This window comes from Xenopus laevis, chromosome 7S (genome assembly GCF_017654675.1).
Source record: "Xenopus laevis strain J_2021 chromosome 7S, Xenopus_laevis_v10.1, whole genome shotgun sequence".
Classification (NCBI taxonomy): domain Eukaryota; kingdom Metazoa; phylum Chordata; class Amphibia; order Anura; family Pipidae; genus Xenopus; species Xenopus laevis.
In genome coordinates this window covers 16791218-16813855 of record NC_054384.1, presented here as the reverse complement: position 1 = coordinate 16813855, position 22638 = coordinate 16791218, and the positions used below count along the sequence as shown (strand labels likewise).

At 38.1% G+C, this 22638-nt stretch overlaps 1 protein-coding gene across 1 annotated transcript in view; it reads right to left on the bottom strand.

Annotated features, from left to right (window-relative positions):
• Positions 1 to 19473: 19473 nt before the first annotated feature.
• XB5817455.S (provisional ortholog of heparan sulfate-glucosamine 3-sulfotransferase 1 S homeolog) overlaps positions 19474 to 22638 on the bottom strand; it is a 97691-nt gene continuing 94526 nt past the window's right edge. Inside the window, exon 2 of the mRNA XM_018227418.2 lies at positions 19474 to 21492. Within this exon, the coding sequence (XP_018082907.1) occupies positions 20427 to 21368 (942 nt within the window). The 5' untranslated portion in view covers positions 21369 to 21492 and the 3' untranslated portion in view covers positions 19474 to 20426. The remainder of the gene's footprint in view (positions 21493 to 22638) is intronic.

The following is a 22638-nucleotide window of genomic DNA, read 5'->3' as shown; positions in this document are numbered from 1 at the left end:
AGGGCCCCCCGGCAGCTCACGCGCCACTGACAAATGCGGCCGTATGGAGGGGGCAGGGCCCGGCTGTGCGTCACGGACCAGGGCCCGTCCCCCTCTAGTGACGCTACTGATGCACTGTATTCCAATCAATGGGATGATTGCATGACCCTATGGGTAGGGCCTTGAAAGTTTCTCTCTTTAGGGTAGGGGCACACTGGGCGATTCGGGGAGACTAATCGCCTCGTCTTTGTGGCGACCAATCTCTCTGAACGCCTTCCCTCTGTCTTGCGCCAGCTAAAATGCCTAAAGCACGTGGCGCTTCTTTTTCCGAAGTCGCCTCACGAGGAAACTTTGGGCGACTTCAGAACACGAAGCGCCACGTGTGCTTTCGCGCAGGCGATTTTTCATTTTAGCCGGCGCAAGACAGAGGGAAGGCGTTCGGGAGATTGTCACTTTAAAGACGAGGCCAATAGTCGCCAGGCGACTAAATCTCCCTGAATCGCCCAGTGTGCCCCTACCCTAAAGAGAGAAACTTTCAAGGCCTGATGAATTGTTTCTATAAAAAATATGCCTTTTCACTAGATATTTCCTTTAGCTGTAAGAGTAAGAGAATCCGTGCTTCACAATCTGTATCTTGATGTGGCAGGAGATATAACTAATGGATGAGGCTCTCTGAATATAGGTAGCTCTGTGTCAAGCACATCAGTCTTGAATTGAAATTGTAAATCAAATATGCTGTCACTGGATTAGAATCCTAGTTGTAGCTGTATTACGTATTGTACTGTAGCTGTGTGAGACATAAAGGGGATGGTTATTGAACAAGTGAAACAAATCAGAGATGGTGAATACAATCATCAGTTGTCAATTGTAGTGCAGGGCTTTAATGAGACACCACCTCCTAGTTTTTCTTTTGTATACCCTTTGCCAAATCTGGTATTTATTCTGAGTCATGAGAAGAAAAATATTCGAAATTAAGGAGAAGAGCTTTAAAGGGGGCATCCGGCTGCTCCTGTTCTGAAAAGGGATCCTGTCATGGGAAAACATGTTTTTTTCAAAACGTATCAGTTAATAGTGCTACTCCAGCAGAATTCTGCACTGAAATCCATTTCTCAAAAGAGCAAACAGATTTTTTTATATTCAATTTTGAAATCTGACATGGGGCTAGACATTTTGTCAATTTCCCAGCTGCCCCCAGTCATGTGACTTGTGCCTGCACTTTAGGAGAGAAATGCTTTCTGGCAGGCTGCTGTTTTTCCTTCTCAATGTAACTGAATGTGTCTCAGTGGGACATGGGTTATTACTATTGAGTGTTGTTCTTAGATCTACCAGGCAGCTGTTATCTTGTGTTAGGGAGCTGTTATCTGGTTACCTTCCCATTGTTCCTTTGTTTGGCTGCTGGGGGGGAAAAGGGAGGGGGTGATATCACTCCAATTTGCAGTGCAGCAGTAAAAAGTGATTGAAGTTTATCAGAGCACAAGTCACATGACTTGGGGCAGCTGGGAAATTGACAAAATGTCTAGCCCCATGTCAGATTTCAAAATTGAATATAAAAAAATCTGTTTGCTCTTTTGAGAAATGGATTTCAGTGCAGAATTCTGCTGGAGCAGCACTATTATCTGATTTATTTTGAAAAAAAAAAATGTTTTTCCCATGACAGTATCCCTTTAACTGAAAAAATACAGCTTCAGTTTGTTTCCACAGTTTTCTCACAATCTGATGTCAATTGTTATTGTAGTCATTACTACTGGAATCTGACAGGTGCATTTTGGGTTTATAAATCATTTCTCATTATTTTATTATAAATCTGGCAGGGCTCAGAAATATCCAGCCCTGGTTTGGAGAACACTGTGGGATGAAGACCCAAAAACACAAACTCAAGGTACTATTATCTTCTTTATACAAAAGGCTCATCATTCATTTCAGAAAGATTGAGGCTGCCTGTTCCAAGCCTGTTTCATCTGTATGAAGTTGACAACTAGTAAGACTGGGATTTCCTGGGATAGTGCAAATCTCCTGTGTGATACCTACAAGCAAAGTGTCCTAGTTACGACCGCTGCAGGGAACAACAACTCCATGGCATTCTGGGAAAATCTCTTGAAAACTTTTAAAAATGCTCTGGTTTGCAGACGATGCCTCAGTCTTATTTGACTCTGAATGAAACCAAAACAAAAAGTATATGAAACATATTCAACGGCAACATGATCCTTTTAAAATTAAATGATTATGAAGTATATAAGAATAAATGAACATTGTATTTTGATTGATTTGCGTAATCACAGAATAGAAGAGTGTTAAAATATACCCATAAAGGTGCATTGTTTCCTGTAATATTTAAACTCAAGGCAAGGTGTCCTTTCATATAATAACATCGAATATGATTAGAATGTTCATTTTTATTTGGATTTTTTCTCGTTTTCCATCACTTTTCAAGTGACCTGATTTAGAGGAATACGGCAGAATGTGAATACTATTTTGTAAGAAGGAAGTTTGTCTCATGCTTTACACAGAGAGAGATGAAAGTCTGGAGATTTTATGAATTTCAGTGGTTTGTGTAAATAATTCACTTGGGAATTAATCTAATGGTCTTGAATATTAAAATACTCTCCCTTCTTATGTCATGACACCATGATGATTGACATGGGTAGGTGCTGTCTTGGTCAACAGGTTTTAAGGACAGGGGCTGTAATTTCGCCCAGAAGTAAATTATTCTGCTTTACTTTCACTTAATAATAGTTTGTCAGCGCAAGGGATTAAAGGAATTGTTCAGGGTAAAAATAAAAATGGAGTAAATAGATAGATGTTGCCAACGAGCGGATATCTCCCCGATATGCCCACATTAAAGTGGGAGATTTCGGGCTGATCAGAATGGAGGCCAAACGGGCGGTCGGATCACATAAATGAAAAGATGCGGCCGCGATCTGATGAGATTTTTTTACCCTACCCCATCAAAACTTTGATGATTTCTGATTGTGTCTGTACATTTATAATGCCAAGTCTTTTACAAAGTAATGTAATCTGTACTGTAAATCATTTAAAAAAGAAATCCAGTACAGACTGGAGTATATATATAAAACATGTTTCGGCAAAGGGAAACTTGCGCTCACTCCAAAATCTTTTTATTATAAAGCCAAGGTGCAACGATAGTGAAACTTCATAATTCCATTTTTTAAAAAGGGATATTCTGCACTCACCCTTATTTATATATTAAAGGATATCAAGTCACTTTTCATGACAATTAAATGCCATGTTTTTATATAAAGCAGGAATTGTTTCTCCTTTTGGCATGGATTATAGTTACATACATACATGAAATGTATTCCTCTTCTGGTCCGTTCCACACTCACATTCATTTGATTGTGATTTTGTGTGTGTGTACAGGCAAGGGATCTATTATCCAGAATGCTTGGGACCTGGGAATTTCTGGATGTGGGATCTTTCCATAATGTGTATTTCCATCAATCAATAATATTTAACCCTTAAATAAGCCCAATAGGAATGTTTTGCCACCTATATGGCTTATGCAGCTTTGTTACTGTATCATTAAGAACATTGTTCTGTTTTATTATTACAGAGAAAAAGGAAATCATTTAAAAAAAACTAGAAATATTTGTTAAAATCAACTCTATGGGAGAAAGAGCTATGTATATGGGTTGGATAAGGATATTGGGTTTCCCATATGGATATTGGGTTTCTTATACCTGTATATAGAGGCGTAAGGGGTAATTTATCAAAATCCAATTATTTAATTTAAAAAAGTCTGACCAAACTAGAATCCTCGATTTAAAAAACTCGATTTAATCAGGAAAAACTCAATAACACCAAGTGAAAAACTAGAATCATACGATTTATTGTGGATTTTTTTCCCAAACTGCTAGATTTTTTGGGTTTTTCCCAAAAAGCCAGACATTTTTTTATGTTTTTACCGAAAAGCCCAAAATAGTCGGATATTCGGGCTTATTCCAGCGCAGACCACAGAAACTTCCAAATAGGATAGGGATCTCTCCCATTGACTTATATGTAACCTTGGCAGGTCTGAGAGGACGAATTTTCAGATTCTGACTTTTTGCATCCTCAGGGTATAATAAATCTTGAAAAATGTGATTTTTTTTTTCCGCTAAAAAGATCGGATTGTAGCGTACATAAACTCGATTTTGTTTGAGTTTCCAGTATTCAGACTTTAATCAATAACCCCCTAAATTGTCCTTCCAACTGTAAGGACCACTCACCCTGGTGGTCTAGTGGCCGGTGGGGAAGCCCTCCGCATGGTTTCTTGTCTCTTCAGCGCTGGTGTCTCTATGGTGCGCGCGGCCGCACACTTACGGGTTTATGCACCGGTGTGATGACGTCACAGCGCTTTGGCGTGAAATTCGAACAAATTTAACGGGATTTCAGATTTTCTGTAGCTGCCAGTTGTTAGGCCTACTTTGTTAGTTCCTGGGTGCATATTCCTCATGAATCCTGCTGTTTATACTGGTCTTGACCCCTGCCTGATTATTCTGAACTCTCCAATCCTGATCCTAGCCTGTCTGACCTTGCTTGAACTCTGCCTGGACCGACCCGGCCTGTCTGACCACGTTATTCCGGTTGGTTCCTCCTGTGTTTTGTGGCCTTCCTTCTAAAATACTTGGTAAACAATCGTGCCCCTTTGCTTGCCCAGAACTCTTGCTTGGCTCCTCTCCTATTAAGACCTGGCGGCATCCAATTAGCGAAGGGCTCCTCCCGAAGTGAAAGGCGAAGTGGAGCCGAGACCAGGGAGCCTAGCACTTGTTCTGGAGTTAGGGTGCCGATCGTGACACCAACTAGTTTGCCCAAATCATTACCTTATTTATTAGAAACCACAAAAATCAAATATCTAGCTCAGCTTCTTTGATGTTATCCCTGTATTATAGAACCGGATAGACCAGTGATGACTGCCATAGTTGGTCAGCTTAAATTTACTGCAATGCATTTTTTACAGTTCACTATATTGATACAGTTGAGTGCAGATGAACGGGTTATTGAATAAAACCTTTTCCTGATTTAATGGAAATGGTTGAAGGACAAAATCATTATATATCAAGTTCAAGCAGACACATGAGGTACAAACTGAGTATTCAGTATTCAAAAACTATAATCATTAAGGTCAGTCCCATCAATTGTTTGGGAGGGGGGATAAAAAAAAAGGAAAGAATGAAAAATGGTCACCAGACTTAAGTAATGTCAAAGCATAAATCATGTTAAACATTAAACTATATTATAAGAATTTCTCTGGCTTTTCTCTCAGATTAGTTGGTTTTTAAAAATTCATAACATCTGACCTCATACAACAATTCATGCAATTGTTTAACTTTTTTCTTGGAAACAGAATATTATCATTCAGGGTGTGTAGCAAGGATTACATAGATTTTGTAAGTCATACCGTGCAGTGTGTCTAAAGGTATTTAGGGGGTTATTTACTAAACTCCGAATGCAAAAATCACGAAAAATTCATGATTTTTTTGTTATAAAATCAGACTTTTAAAAAATCACGATTTTTTTAGAATTTATTAAACCCTGAGAATGGAAAAGTCTGAATCTGAAAATCCGGAATCTCAGACCTGTCAAAGTTGCATATAACTTTGGTAAGTCAATGGGAGAAGTCCCAATGATTTTTTTGATGTGCGCTGCGTTTCGTGCAATACCCCGAAGTTTTCGGAATTTTCAGGAGATCATGAAATTCGTGAAAATCGGATGAAAAAATCCGAAAAATTTGTGAAAAATCAGATTTTCACGAATTTTCAGGAAAATTTAATAATAGATAAGCGAAAAAACCAAATCGGAGTTTGTAGCAGAAAAAATTTCGATAAATTCGGACTTTGATAAATAACCCCCAAAGTGTTAGTGGTCTTTTCAATTCCAAATTCAACCCTTGATAAATATGCCCCTTAAAATCGAATTCACTCGAATGCGCTATTCCTTTGAATGGTACGATTCGAATTCGCTCGAATACGGACCTATTCGATTGAAAACTGACCTATTCGACCAAAAAAAACCCTTCGACTTAATTTCGGTTGGTCTTTTTGAATTTCGACGTTTTTTCAATTCGAAATTCGACCCTTGATAAATATGCCCCTATGTATGCATGTATATTTTACTTAAACGCTTACTTATCCGAATGAGAAAATAATACAGATTTTATTACATTTGATTACATTTACTTTCGCACTTTGTTCCATTTTTATCTCACTTTCACCTGCTTTCTAATTAAATATAATTAATTACACTACGCAGTTAGCACTGTGCATTATGTATAGCTTTGCAGCAGGTGAGAGAAATTACTCTCATTTTATCATATCTCAATTATAAATAATCCCATTAAACCTTTTAGAGTTTCTTAATTATTGTGATGCCTACAAATGTAGAGAAGAGTGTAATGATTTGATGTTTCATTGGGGATCATTTCATGGCTACAATGGGTACAAGAGTAAGAGACCAAAATTATTACATGGCCTTCATAGAAAAAAAAAGAACTACAAATATTACACTTCTAGCAGGACCCTGTAAAAAAAAGCAGTATCTAAAGCCTACCTTTTTATAAAATGGGTCATGTTCGATCCACCCTTTGTCTGGATTTTGCCACCAGCAAAGGTGCCAGCCCTAGAATAATGTACATAACAATAAGCATTGACTCGAAGGATGAAAACAGTGCAGTTTTAGGCCCCAGGATATTAATGAACTGGAGGGAGTGCAAAGATGTGCAACTAGACTGGTAAGGGGAATGGAACAATTAAGCTATAAGGAAAAACTGTGAAGTTGGGGTTGTTTTTTCCAGGGAAAAGGCACTTGTGAGGGGACATTATTTGTACCTAGATAGAGAAATGGTTACAGAGAGACAGGCTACAAAGAGTAGTGGTAAATTAATATTTTCTAATTGAGCTGGTATGGAGTATCACAGGGGCCTGTTCGTGGAACTTTACTTTTTAACTTCTTTATTGACCTGGAGATAGAGTCCTGCGCGGGTCTATTTTTTGGAACCCATATCCGTCCCGTACCCGCATCCTGCAATCCACAACCCGGACCCGTTGTTTTGTTGACCCACGCATCCATATGGTAGAACTAGAATAAAATATTGTCATAAAAAGGGTAGGCCTCAAATTAAAGGAAAAGTAACACCAAAACCCAGGCAACTTTTCGCTCTGTTGAATGTCATTACTCTGCAGATTCACTAAGATGCGAATTTTACTTAACATTACCTCTTTCGCCAGAGTTTACCTCGCTTCCTCAAACCAGGCGAACTGATAAAATTAAGCTACATCTTCCTCGATCTTATGTCAGTGACATCACATCCTGTATAGATGTCCATACGACTTTACTGTACCCGCCCTATTCAAATTGACCTAAGCTTAAGAGTACTAACAAAGTTTCACTAGGCAGAACTGAACGCTAGCGAAAGTTTGCTATGAAATTCTCGCACTGCCGAAGTGACGCTAAAATTCGCCAGCGTTCAGCTGCTGAGATGCAAATCAGAATTTGCACCTGGCAAAGTAGCGTAAAGTGTGGCGAAGCAATCTCTGGCAAAAATTTGTGAATTTGCCCCATTGTCTTTAAAGAGCTTGCCACAGTTCAACAGACAAAAATGTGATATTTTAGGGACATATTTCTTAAATTGTAAACTCTCACTCTCATATCTTAAAAACTATGCTCCTAACAAATCCTGTATAAATTGATAGTAACAGTTATAAATAAACCCCCCACTGTATAATTTTAATATAGATCTTCTCAAATGTGCTAATTCTGTGATAAAGAATATCAGAAAAACTACTGCTGTGATATATCTGACATCTACTGGTTATATGTAAGAATGAACAGTATGGCAGAATAAAAAAAACCCATACATATCTAAAACATATGCCAATGATCCAGTCATTTGTGGCATCATCAAGAGAGTAACAGCTAGGCAGCACAGTACCTAATGACAATGGGCATCTTCATGTGTTACATTAAGGCAGTGATCCCCAACCAATAGCTCGCGAGCAACATGTTGCTCCCCAACCCCTTGGATGTTGCTCCCAGTGGCCTCAAAGCAGGTGCTTATTTTTGAATACCAGGCTTGGAGTCAACTTTTGGTTTCATAAAAACCAGGTGTACTGCCAAATAGAGCCTCCTGTAGTCTGCCAGTCCACATATGAGATACCATATAGCCAATCACAGCCCTTATTTGGCACCCCAGGAACTTTTTGCATAACTGTGTTGCTCGCCAACTCTTTTTATTTTAGAATGTGGCTCACAGGTAAAAAAAAGGTTGGGGACCCCTGCATTAAGGGGTTATTTACTAAACCTCCAATTTTTTGGGGCAAAATCTTTTTTTTCTCGAGATTTATTATACCTTAATGCTGCAAAAAGCCCCAATCTGAGAATGCGCCATCTCAGACCTGGCAAGGTCCTTTATAAGTCAATGGGAGAGGCACCAATCTCAATTTGAAGATATCGTGATTTGAGCTGAGTTTAACTCAAAAACCTGAAAAATTTGGGTTTAAGGGCAACAACCCAAAATAATCAGGGAAAAAGTCTGAAGATTCAGGTTTTTGCTCAAAATTATCCTTTTTCCCCCCAAACCTGTTAATTCAAGGTTTTTTTTTTTTTAAATAAATAAGGTTAAATCGGGCATGGGAGTTTGGTTGTGGTTTTTTTTAATAAAATATGAGAAATTTCGGAGTTTAGTAAATAACCCCTAGACTTGGATTGTTGTACCATAAATTTGTCAAACAGCCACAATGTGCTGCTCAGATTTAGCAGGTGACAAGCCATATTTATCAGTTTACACAGGCATTGCATATACAAAAATGTATCTATGATTTGTAAAACAGCAATTTAGGCACCATAAGCTTGTGTCTGGCACCTTGGCACCTTGCTTCCTCATCATGCATATTTATTAAACACTTGCCAGCAAATATTCCTAAATGTACATCAACACAAGAGAGCATGTTTGCTAGATACAGGAAACTTCATTCAGAGAAAACTGTTTTAGAATGAATTACTTTTGGCCACAAACTTTGTCCATTTTGGAGGCCAAAGATCCATTTTGCCAGGTATTTGTTGGCCATTTTATATTAAATTTATGATGTCATAAAAAGAAGTCTTTGGACCATAAAATACTTTTGTAGGACCAAACTCAGCCCCATGGTCCTTTAGTTGAATAGCACTGTCACAGCTGATATTACCACTATTATCTTATGAGGTTCCACACCCTTTTTCTCTGCTGCTTGACCATGATGACATAGTACACATGGATGGATTAACCATAGAAACTCTTACCGGATTAGGACTTTGAGGAGATGCCATGAATGGTGTATTAGGATTTTCTATATGCCTTGCTTGTCTCATTTGTAATCTTAAAGGAGAACCAAACCCTTATTAATAAACCCCCTACTCCCCCAACCTAGGTGTAATCCACTGTAATTGCCCTTAAGTCTTTACTTACCTCTCTTTGCAGATTCAGGGTATCGAAGTTCAAGGGCGCCATCTTCTTCTGGCACTTTGGCAATTTCCGTGGCTTTCAGCACATGCACAGTTATTCGGGCGAGGAATATTGCGCTAACTGCATATGTGCTGCTCTCTTCCCAAAGATTACAAAAGAGAAGAAGATGGCGCCCGTGAACTCTGATGCCCTGAATCTGCAACAAGGGGTAAGTAAAGAGTTAGAGGCATTTACCCAGGGTAACACCTAGGATGGGTAAAGCAGGAAGGGGGGTCTATGTAGGGTAGGGGATTTCAATAAAAAGGGTTTGGTTTGCCTTAAAAGAGGAGTCAATGACTGAAACATAATTCTACATGGATTTGTGATATTCAGATAACAATGTTGTGTTTTCCATTTATTAGTTTTCTTATGAATTCAATTCCGGAAATGAAGGTGCAAGAGGAAGGGTTAGGTTCAACTGATACTTTATGGGTTTGGTGTTCAAGAGCAGTAAGAAGGCCAAAGAGTAGACTTCACATGTAAGTTATTTTGAATGTATCTATTCATTTTCCTTTCACCCTCTATTACAAACATAATGTGAACACCACATGAACAAGTAATCAGCTGTGATCAGATTTTGAAGTGTTTTTCAAGTTATGCAAGCTTGGGCAAAGCTCTCCTTAAGGTCCACTCATAAATACATTTCAATTGCTTGATTATACAAAGCCATATTTATTTCTATGGCTTACCATGTAAATACATGTATATTATACTTGAAAACATGGAAAGGGTGATAAAGAGAGAGAGTTCATAGTGAAAAAAACCTTTATGGGGACAAAAAGATTTCATGTAATGCATTTTTTTATATGCCCGTGTGAAATTCTCAAAGTTCCCATGCTTCCATACATCTACACATGCCTATAGTTAATGAATAGGAAAGAATACAGAGCAATTAGCAGGAATGTGAGCTTAGAAATGTGCAATGAAGGTGATGGCAGCTCCAACACCCTTTGTTAGCAAGGCTTTTATGCATTTCAGCTTATAATTGACAGGGCTATAGTGGGAAATGTATAAAAGCAGCGTTGAATAAGAATGTTGTTATTGATGAATGAAAATGTTCTCCTAACTGAACAAAAAAAAACCTTACAAAGCAGTCTTGTCAGTAGCCGCTGAAAACCTCTAAACAATGCCTATTAGGATGAAATATGGTCTTAAAGCTCCCACAGGGTGGACCATAGTTCAGTTGGGTTGACCAAAGTCCATGAAGTTCAACCCCTCCAAATGAAACCCAGGGTCCATACTACATTCACACCGACCCCTCCATGCATTTATATAAACGATGCATTCAGTACCAATATCTATATTAATTGTAGACTTTAATATCGCTATAGCCTTGGATATTGTGCTTTTTCAAGAAAACATCATCCGGCAGTGCATTCCACAATCTCACTGTGAAGAACCACCTATGTTGTTTCAAATGAAACATAGAGGACTATGTTGGCCTACCCTCCATGGAACAATGCAATATAATCCCTACAAATCGTGGTACAGTAGTTGTATCGCATGTAATCTCCCATGTTTCACAGGCAAGAGGTAGGGCCCATGAGAAACTCCTTACTGTCAGTTGAATTCCATCTTGCTTTTTTAATAATTGCTTAAAGCCCCCCAAAGCTGCCCCCAGCCCCGTGAACGTTTGTGAAGACGACCCTCCGAAAATGCTAATGGTTCATCTGTGGTTGTTTCAGTGACGCTGGGCTGGGGGCAGCATGGTCCTTCTATAGGCTGAAGTCCTGTTTTCATTTGTAATTAGCCTATGGAAGGATCACCCCAGCCTAGCTTTACTGAAACAACTGCAGAAGAACCATCATAAGTGTTGGAAGGTTGGCTTCAAGAAGGTTCTGGGACTGGGGGCGGCTTTTGGAGGTAAATATTTAGGGTGCAGCACCTCTCTGATACGGACACATTGCTATTATTTTTTTTAGGAACGTGTCAGTATCACTTTAAGGGGGTTATTTTTGAATGCAAAAATCACAAAAAATTAAAAAAAAAAAATCAAAATTTTTTGGAATTTATTAAACCCGAGGATGGAAAAGTCTGAATCTGAAAATCCGGCATCTCAGACCTGTCGAGGTTGAATATAAGTCAATGGGAGAAGTCCCAATGATTTTTTGATCTGCGCTAGTTTCGTGCAATACCCCAAAGTTTTCGGACAAAAAGTTTTTGGGTGAAAAATCCGGAAAAAATTTGAAAATCAGAGAAAAAAATCGGAAAAAACGTGAAAATCTGATTTTGTAGCAGAAAATATTGAGATAAATTCTGACTTTGATAACCCCCTAAAAGTTTTCTGGTTTGGTGGTAAGGACAGTTAAGGCTTCTTCCATTTGAACTCTCTTTGTGTACAAACATTCCTCTAGACTTACTTTAGTTATATATGTATATATATATATATATATACCAGTTTCCTATGAAAGCCATTAGTCAAAAGGATTTAGTTATTTTCTTTGCATAAATCCAATAAAAAAACAGCAGCACTCCGGTATTATTGGCAAAAGTGAAAAACTTTACTCAAAACGCCTTAGGCAACGTTTCGGGCTACGCAGGCCTTTTGTCAAGCCTTGTTCATTGGATTTATGCGAGTTTGCCCTGGCAGGGGGTACAGCTTGCACCCGGGGCTGCAAGGAGCCTGGACCGCTTTTGGAGCACACTTGAACCAAATTAGTTATTTTCTTTGAACACAAACGGATCTCTGAATACTTTCTTGGCAGTAATGTGCTCTTCTCTGGTTTGAATTTAAAATAAAACAGATTTTGATAACCCAATTATTCTGCTAGCTCTTCATTTAAATAATTGATCGATCGCTTTGTATGATAATGTATTTTTATATATTATTAATAGCATCTTCAAATGATTGTGTCTCGCTTTATGTATTTAATCTTTGGCAACACAATCCCGGGTACAGATGGAGATAAAAGGAAGATGCATTTCACCGGCGACACCATAGAGCATTTAGCATTGTTAGAGTAATGTATCCAAATGAATAGATTTTCCTTCAAGCGGCATTGTATAATGTGGATTGCTGTAATTATCTGTGTCAGTTTTCTATTAAAGCCATTAGTCACAGGCTTATATAAAGCTAAACAAGGTAATACAAATACGATGTAACACACAATACGCCGGAACAGCCATACTATTAAAAGAATGGAAGATTTTATGAAGTTTTTGTAGAAAGGATTACACTGCGTACGTTTCCATTATTGCATCAGGACATTAAGAATAATGCTCCATATTACGATATTTACAAGAGTCAACTTTCAAGAGTTGCCAGGGCCAATTCTCACGCTTTCATCTGCAGAAAAGGCTGTATATTATTTCAAGGATTTGCAGTCTAACAATGGTTCATCCTCAAAGTTGGCAAGCAGATCATTTTTTTGATGATAAATGGAACGTGAAGGTGAATCCAATCTTTTCAGGAAGTTCAATAAAATAATACATGAAGACAATGATCGTTCAATATTTTTTTTAACCCCCACATCCATCTGTTTTGCTAAAGGATATTCTTATTTTGATGGTAAAAACATTAAAATAAAACCATGATGAGGGTACAGTATATACATCAATGAAATCGTAACCCAAAAGACTATTCTTAGAAGCAATGGAAGAGAAAAGTGACTGAATATGGAGTTCAATACAGGTATGGTACCTTTTACCCAGAATGCTTGGGACCTGGGGCTTTCCGGATAGTGGATCTTTACGTAATACCTTAAGGGGCAAATTTTCTTACCTCCGAAGTTGCGCCAGCATTGACTTCGCTGCACTTTACGCACATCGCCAGGCGTAAATTTGTGCAAAATCACGAAGATCCAAAGTTGCGCAGTTGCACTAGCGATGTTATGATCAGCGGTTTGAAGTTACGCTAGAGATGGCAAATTTGCATACGGCGTGCAGTTAAAGTACAATGGCCGTATATGCAGCAGCAAATACATAACACTACCTTAACAAATGTTTTTTAATGCCCTACACATGAGCCCACAGTATAGTTTAGGTGCCATATGTTATCAAATGTAGGGGGGAAGGAGGGTACCTGTGACAGAGTTATGTCACAAATAAATTTTTCTTTTTTTTTGTTGTTGAGATATGTGTGGAGGACAGTACTTTCTTACTTTCTTTCTTCTCTGTCTTTTCTACCTCTGCTGGCCAGCGCAAACTCTCTTTCTTAATCTGTCTTTCATTACTTCTTGTGTCTGTCCTACACCATTCTCAGCCTTGAAACATATTTTTTCTCCTGTGTTCAACATGGCAACAACAGGGTTAAAAAAGCCATGTGAAAGCAGTCTATTTGCAGCTCTATAAAGTTACAACACTTAAACATTAGTTTTTCCTCTTAGAAAAGCAACTTGCCACTAAAATATACCCTTTATATATGAGTTCAAACTTTAACATTTAAAGTTTAAAATACTTACCTGAGTTTCCCAAGTTGATTAGTCTGCACAGGGTTTGGTGAAACACATGGGTGTAGCCTGATTGTTGTCAGCTGTGCACAGACATTTCACAGCTTGGAATTCAAACTTTGTTTAAATGTGAGTTTCTTTTTACCTTTTTTATGTTGTAATCCATGAAGACTAATATGTAAATGTATCTGTGGAAATTGCAATTATTGTTAAAATGTAACATTTTGTTTAATGTGAGATGTATGATGTCACAGAACCACAAAGCATTCTGGGAGCCTTGGGTATAAAAGGCCGCTCCCAGTCAGCAAGAGTCTCTCTGTCTGATGTTGGCTCTCTTAAAGGAAAGACCTAGAGAAACTGCTCTGCTGTTCTGATGCCATGCTGAAATTGAGCTGTGTAATACTTTTCCTGCTGCTTTAAAGAAATAAAGCTACCTTTTTCATTGCCAAGCAAGCTTCAGCAACCTCTGTTAAAGGGCCCACACCACAGTACCCTAAAAAAAAAATTCGATGTTTTTTAGCCTATCACCCTATAAAAAGTAAAAGACACCAGCGTTTTTTGGGACTTAGAAAAAATTTCAACTTTTTTTGGACCATCCCTATCTACTCTATTGCACTTCGCCTGGTCTGAGGTGGCGAAGTAAAGTCTGGCGTAAGACGTAACGTTCACGAAAATCAGCAACTTAGTGAGTTAGCGTAGTTACATCCCTACAGCGCAGCATCGCCTGCCATAAGGGTGCAAAGTAGCGCTAGAGTAGAGTAGGTGGCAAAATGACGTCAAGCTGGCGAATTTTCGCTAGCGGTAGCCACTTCGCCCTTTAGTAAATTTGCCCCTAAGTCTAATATAAAATCATGTTTCCAACAAGGATTAATTATATCTTAGTTTGGATCAAATACAAGCTACTGTTTTATTATTACAGAGAAAAAATGAAATACTTTTTCAAAATTTGGATTATGTTAATAAAATGGAGTATATGGGAGACGGCCTTTCCATAATTTGGAGCTTTCTGGATAATGGGTTTCCGAATAATAGATCCTATACCTGTACTACAATATTACAATGTTGTATTTGTACTTGGATAGAGAACTGGCTGAAATGGAACATTTTTTAGACCAGTGTTGTTAGTGGAGTACCTCAGGGTTTGCTTTTAAAGGTGTTTATAAATGACCCTGGAGGTTTTATGATAGTATTAAATTGCGCATAAACTAGGATGTGGCAGGATGCTGCCACTTGGCAGAGTGATTTCACAAAACTGGGGAAATAGGCAGCAAACTGGAAAATGAGGTTCAATGTTGATAAATGCAGGTTAGGCAAAATAATATAAATGCAAGTTATACACTAAATGGCAGTGTGTTGGGAGTTTCCTTAAATGAGAAGGATCTTGGGGTCTTTGTAGATAACAAGTTGTCTAATTCTGAGCAGTGTCATTCTGTGGCTACTAAAGCAAATAAAGTTCTGTCTTGCATAAAAAAGGGCATTAACTCAAGGGATGAAAACATAATTATGTCTCTTTATAGGTCCCTGGTGAGGCCTCATCTAGAGAATGCAGTGCAGTTTTGGACTCCAGTCCTTAAGAGGGATATAAATGAGCTGGAGAGAGTGCAGAGACTAAGTGCAACTAAAGGCTGTCAAGGTTGGGGTTGTTTTGTCTGGAAAAAAAAAAAAAAAGACGCTTGTGAGGTTATACGATTACTCTTTACAAGTACATTAGATATTTTGGACAGAAAGCAGGGGAACTTTTCTCCCATAAAAAGCATAACTGCACCAGAGGTGACCCCTTAAGATAGAAGTAACAAACATTTAATTTGGAGCAACGTAGGTGGTTCTTCACAGTCAGGACAGTGAGGTTGTGGAATGCACTGCCGGGTGATGTTGTGATGCTGTTTCTGTTAATGCCTTTAAAAGGCCCTTGGATAATTTTTAGTATGTGTATATATGTGCACTGTGGTCCATTTGGAGGGGTTGACCTTGATGGACTCTGGTCTTTTTTCAACCTGATTAAACTATGTAACTGTGTAAAATATAAAGAATATAAAAGTACAATACTGAATACCCAAATTTTGATCAAATTCAATCAACAGGCACAAGAAACTATTATACTATATGAGGTCGACAGGCATACTATTGAAGATGGAGTCATTTTGAGGCAAAGTAATTGCATGTTATATCTTTTAATTTAGGTGAAAAATCCTACTGATTTACGAGGAAGTTGCTTCTTTTAGACAAACATTATTATGCAATCAATTTGCACAAGATTTGCTCCTCCTTATAAATATGTTTAATGCTTTCACTATACAGCAATGTAAAGGAGATATATACTTTAATTATGAGGGATTCATCCAGTGTCGGACTGGCCCACCAGGATACCAAGAAAACTCCCGGTGGGCCCAGGTGTCAGTGGGCCTCTTGCTTCTCACCATTTGGCCTATTTCATGGTCATTCCCTATTTCTTTACGGGAACAAAGAGGTTGAGTGAGGAGAGGAGGTATAATAGTTTGGAAAGTGGGCCCTTAGCCTAAGGTCTTCTGGTGGGCCCCTGGCATCCCAGTCCAACACTGGATTCATCGTGGCTGTGAAGAACACTGGCTTTGGATTTCATCTCTGCACACACAGACCCAGACCACAGTGGAACTAAAGTGCCTACACTCATGTTGATGTTCTGTAAATGCAATACAAAAATAAATACATTCCTCTCACTATTGGGTGCTTGCCAATTTCTCTCCTGGGAAAGAGGACTGGCATCTTCTCAATTAATTATAATTGACTTTTGTCTCATTTGGATTATGGGGATAAATTCCCAGGTTCTATTGGCTCCTCTCTTTGCACAAAATGTCTCCCCCTTTTTTAGGCTCCTAAAGTGCGTGATATCATTAAAATACTGCACCATATATAACCTATTGCTCTCTCTTAGCTTTAAGCACTGGAGTAGCAGGCAGCTGCAGGTGAGTCACTGGTGATGTTTAGTTAGATTCACGATTGGTTGTAAGCAATGTGCATAGACTTAAAATGCTTTCAATATGTTTCTAAAAAAAGTGCACTGGTCATCACAGACACAAACAAAATGGTGAGGTGTAGTGATATGTGGGTCGGGCAGGTTTGGCTGACCTCGGCACACCACTTGCGGGTCGTGGGCATGTTCGGTTGAGCTCTTCCGCCTGCGGATGCAGACAGTGATATTCTAAGACAGTTTGCACCTGACATTCATTTTTTATTTTGGTGCTTTAAGAATGATTTGATTTTTTAATCCGCAACACTCCAGTTTGGAATTTGCACAGCTACCTGGTTGTAAGGGTCCAATTTAAACTAGACCCTTTTGCCTGTTCTTCGACTACGTTTTGCCTAATCCTTGCCGGTACCTCGCTTACGGACTTGTTACTAGTATACACACTTACTCCTTGTTGGGTTCTGCAGAAGAAAGTCCGGAGCCCCAAAAGGGCGTCATGAACACCGGAATCCACAGGGATTCCCTGTGCATTTGGGTCTACCCAACATCGTTCAAGGTTCCGGATAACGTGAACATTACACCCCTCTATCCTGTGGTTAGTTTGGACATATGGTCAAACAGGAAAGCAAAAACATTTTTTCGGTTATACACACTTATAAAGACAAGTGAAAAGGGTGAGTAAAATAAATCAGTTGTTTCTTAGTCTGACACCAATACTGTATAATTATCAGTCTGACACCGATACAGTAGAATTCTGTATAGTATAGGAGAATGTGCCCTTTTGTATTTCAGTGTCAGCACCATTAATTATATGAAGCTTCAGGCCTAAATTGTTAGTGAGAGATCATCCGCTAGATAGAAACATTTTACATTTGTACTGTATGTATTTCTTCAAATAAATGTATGAAAGACAAAAGGGATCAATGTGGGGAATTCTGATCCCACTATAGATGATGTAGGGGATTGTGAGAGATGTATTTTGCCATCACCTCTCCGAGGATATATTGAATACATTCTACTCTTAAAGAGGGTGTTTGGTGACAGTGTTATAATTAGCTACAGCACAAACTGTTTTCCATAATTTGTTTTTTCAAAAGTGATGTTTTTAGATTAAGTTGAAATGGAATGTTTTCTTGAAGACGAGAAAGGATCCTTATAACGGACTTCATCATTTCATAACTTTTTCATGGTTTTCCTCTTGTTTTCGAGTCTTGGAACAGCAAAAACCTGACATTTAGGATAACTGTAAATGACTTTTGCATCTTAACCAACTTACTGAAGTCTGACAGTGGAAACCCCATCAAAAGCTTTCACCATCTGGCTTTATTTACAAAAACTGTTTTACATTGTATCAATCAGAATACCTGTACTTAAAACATTTATTCCTATTTGAGCGGGTAGCTAAAACGAGTGCTTTTTTGAATACAATGACAGAATATAGATCATTAGCAATTATACAAAAGTATCTACTTTACATTGACTCACAACATATTTGATATAAGAAACCTTAATCTTCACTGTGACTTTAGCAAAGATAAGTCGGTTATCAACAGTTCAAGAGCTAGGTCTACTACACAACGCATATCTGTTTCTCATATACATGTATAAAAATACCAATGGGAGAACCTATATACCAATAAGAATATTGCACTAACAGGTGTACTGTATATATTTACACTGGAATATTTTATAAAGGAAATGAATGCCTCAACATAAGCCAGTTAAAAAGTTAAGTTAAGTACTTTGAATATACTGCAGTTCATTGGTAAAATAAGCAAGAAAGGGCACAGTGGCCGTTTGTGTATTATTTGTTTATTTTTGCACTTTAAGGGGGATATTTATCAAAGTCCGAATTTATCTCAATATTTTCTGCTACAAACTCCGATTAAAATCCGATCAGGATTTTTATGCTTATTTATTATTACATTTTCCCGAAAATTTGCTTTGATTTTTGTGTTTTTTCGTATTCCGAATTTTCACCCGAAAACTCCGGGGTATTGCACGAAACCCAGCGCACATCAAAAAAATCATTGGGACTTCTCCCATTGACTTAAATGCAACCTCGACAGGTCTGAGATTCCGGATTTTCAGATTCTGACTTTTCCATCCTCGGGTTTAATAAATTCCGAAAAATTCGTGATTTTTTTAAAAGTCCGATTTTATAAAAGAAAATGCCAAATTTTTCATGATTTTTGCATTCGGAGTTTAGTAAATAACCCCCTAGGTGTTTTAAGGTACTTTACTTAATGAAATATTAATGAAAAAGTGGACCTCTTAGAGCATGGACACACATGCGTTTTTTTAAAAAAGCCGACTGCCGCATAAATACGCTAAGCGGGTTCAATCACTAGGTTAGCGTATTTACGCTGCCGTAGGCTTTTTTAAATCCTGCATTGTGTTTCTGCCTGGTAAAACTGCATGTATGTCCAGGCTTATAGTGGTTTCTGTCTTCTCCGTTGCAATGCACTCTTGGTCCCTTCAAGGAGAACAATGCTGTTTTACAAAGAGTTCAACTAATTTAGAGCCAGCTCAGTTCAATATCTTTCATCAGATGTTCCCTCAGTAAAGATAAAGACAGCAAGTATTAATCCCACTGAGCACATTCTCACAGCCACAGGGGTAAGTTTCTTAACAGTTTTTGGAGTCTTCATAGGGTTACGCATTTCAGCCTTAGGATACTTTGAAGGTTTATATTTCAAATCTTTTTTATTGGTGACAATACCTAGGCTTTGTGAGTTTTCCTTACTACAGAAAGTTACATTTTACAGCCTACTGGTCCTGGACTGTTAGGCCATGCCCTGTTTTCTGTCTTGTAAACAGAATTATACATGAGAAAAACTACAGTAGATGTGAGAAGAATGTTTGTGGCCACTGGCAACTTTAACAAGACTACAACTGTAAGCTAATTAGAAGCATCTTCATAGAAGATGGGGGAAATCAAGTTACTATAAATAAGACACTGGTGGCTTACATTCCTTTTATTGTGTAATCAAAAAATGTCTGAATAAGGTTTCTGGTTATCAGTTATAAAAGCAGTACTTAGCAAAATTAGATGGTTCAGCTAAAATCTACACATTTCAAAAATTTGGCTTCTCCGTATCCATTAATCTGGGAGTTTAATACCTTGTTGTTAGAACAATAAATCTAACTTCAGGTTTCTTTTGGTTTAATTAGTTGGTGGCACGAGGATAAATATTTGCTGAATCTGCTTAAGTTCAACTTATTTTGTGGCATCCTTTCCCTTCAATTTAGTTTTTTTTACAAATTGTTTCAACTTGTGCAAATATCAGAATAGACTTTCCATTTTATGGCCTTATAACTTAAGAAAGAACTTCATAAAATTGTGTAGACTAATAAGTGCATTTCTTCAAGTATTTATAAATTAATTGTATAACCATCTACAGTAGCGTTCGTTGAGGGGGGCGGGCCCTGGTGCGTGACGAGCAGCCGGCCCCGCCTCCCTCCTTACGGCCGCATTTGGCCGAGTTTTCAATGGCGAACGGACTGCTGGGGGGCCCTGAGGGGGTGCGGGCCCTGGCCCGCTCGCACCCCCTGCTCCCCTGGTAGTTCCGCCACTGACCATCTAGTAGCTGTACATCCCAGCTTACTTTTCTTCTGTTTACTTGAAGTCACAGTTGCATCAGTGCCAGTCAAAAGACTGATTAACCATTTTATAAAAATTTCTATTATGTTCTCTGAAGTAAGAATAAAGTTGTTCTAGAACCGTTCTGTTCACTACAGGATGAGGGCGACCCTTAGACTCATGTAGGCATCTTTCTCTACCGTCACTTCTAATACAGTAAAACCCCTTGGTCTGATTGAAGTAGAAGTTTGAAGATACAATTTTTGGTGGGAGATTTAGAAATCTCTCGACCTTCTGTAATTCCTTCAGCGGTCGTTTTATTAAAGTGTTACCATCGACAATATGAATCTGATCCAGATTGAAATATTTCAGCCATCTTTCCATGTGCATATCATACAAGCTCCTTTGGATGGCTTTATATTTGGTATTGAGTGCACCATTTTTAATAACGATGTCCTCAAAACGTTGCACAGATTTACGATTTTCTAGTCTGTTATAGTATACTTGGGTATAATCAGATATAACCCTCTCAGTGGGGTCTCTCAAGATAATAAGCAGTTTAATCGAACTATTCATATTATGAATCCGTTCAGGTGCATGTAGAGAGGTAAAGTAACCTGGTGTCTTTTCAATGGTAATTTGATTTTCATAGGAGAAAGGCATCAGGTTTCGGTACCATTCTATCCCTTTGACGTAATTCTCATCCCAGTCAAAAAAATGTACTTCTGTCGCTGCTACCACAATATTAGGATGGATGTCAAGCATCTCCAGCAGTGCTCTGGTGCCACCCTTGCGGACTCCTACAATTATTGTTTGAGGTATATGATGACTTGTACCAGGTGGCTGGACTTGTGTTGAATAATGCTCACTTGTATTGCTGAGTACTCCTACTTCAAACTTGAGAACATCCACATTTGAAGCATTCTTCAGCAGATGATCATCAGGAGCAACCTGACTCGGAGTCAGTAGAAGTAGAGCGGAAACCAGTAGAATGGCCATGTAGAGGAAAGTGAAGAGATCAGTTCAAAATACAGCTAGACTGGGCTAACAACCATTTGTGAAGTATTAATCTTGAAGTCGGAGATGGTAAGGCCGGGTGGTTAGAAACTCTTTTCAGATTCATCTGGGAAGAAGACAAAAAATATCACATAAGTAAAAAAAAATTATAGACGAATATGAGTTTTATAGCAATTTTCACCTACCTCAGTGACCAAAACCAACCAAATTTAATTTAATTGTAAAATCTTGGTTAAAAGATACTGAACTGGGACAAACTATGCCCTAGTAATTATGTTAAATCCCCTACATTAAACCTGCATTCTCACTTTTTTGTTTAAAAATAAATAATGTACATTCACTGGAAATCTTTATCACTTGGAAAGATGAAATATATTCATGTTAAATGCAACAACCAACAGCCTTTAAAGCTTGTTAGAGTTGACACTAAAACAGATGGGAATTTATTTTAAGTCTTCTTAAATAGTAAAACTGCATTCATTAAAAATGGAACCCTTCAAACAAATACAATTTACAGATGTTTCACCTACAATGTACAAGAAAGACATCACTTCCTAGCTGAGGGGTAAAATGTTTTTACCACCATGATTCTCTTAAATATATATATATATATATATATATATATATATATATATATATATATATATATATATATATATATATATATATATATATATATATATATAGCTAGCATGTTGTTGCTGAAAAAATAATTTTATTTCCTAGGGGCATTTAAAAAAACATAGGCCCGAGGTTCCTTGTGGAGCAACTTTGGAAAACGTAGTGCACTGGTGGCCATCCTGCCGGCGATTTACATTCTAGCCGGCGGGAGGCAGTTCAGGGAGATTAGTCGCCACCCGAAGAAGAGGAGATTTGTCGCTGGGCGACTAATTTCCACGAATCTGAGCGTGTGTCTCTGCCCTAAGGATAGCAAAGCAGAACCTGTAAAATAAGGTGTGTGGTCATCAGATTTACTGTATCTACTATAGTTTTGGACAGGGTGATGAAAGTGACTGGCTTTTGTCCATTGTGTTAAATAGTACTCTTTTCACTTATGGCTTGCTATTATTGTTTCTAAAGTTCGGTATGTTACCTCCAATGATATAACATATTTATATTAATTGCGACATACTGACTATACATCCTCTTAAAAACATCATATTGGATATATGATCCGAAGGCTCCAGAATACCACAATGCCTTTTCTTATAATGACCTACTTAACCATTAAGTACTATAGATCATAGAATGT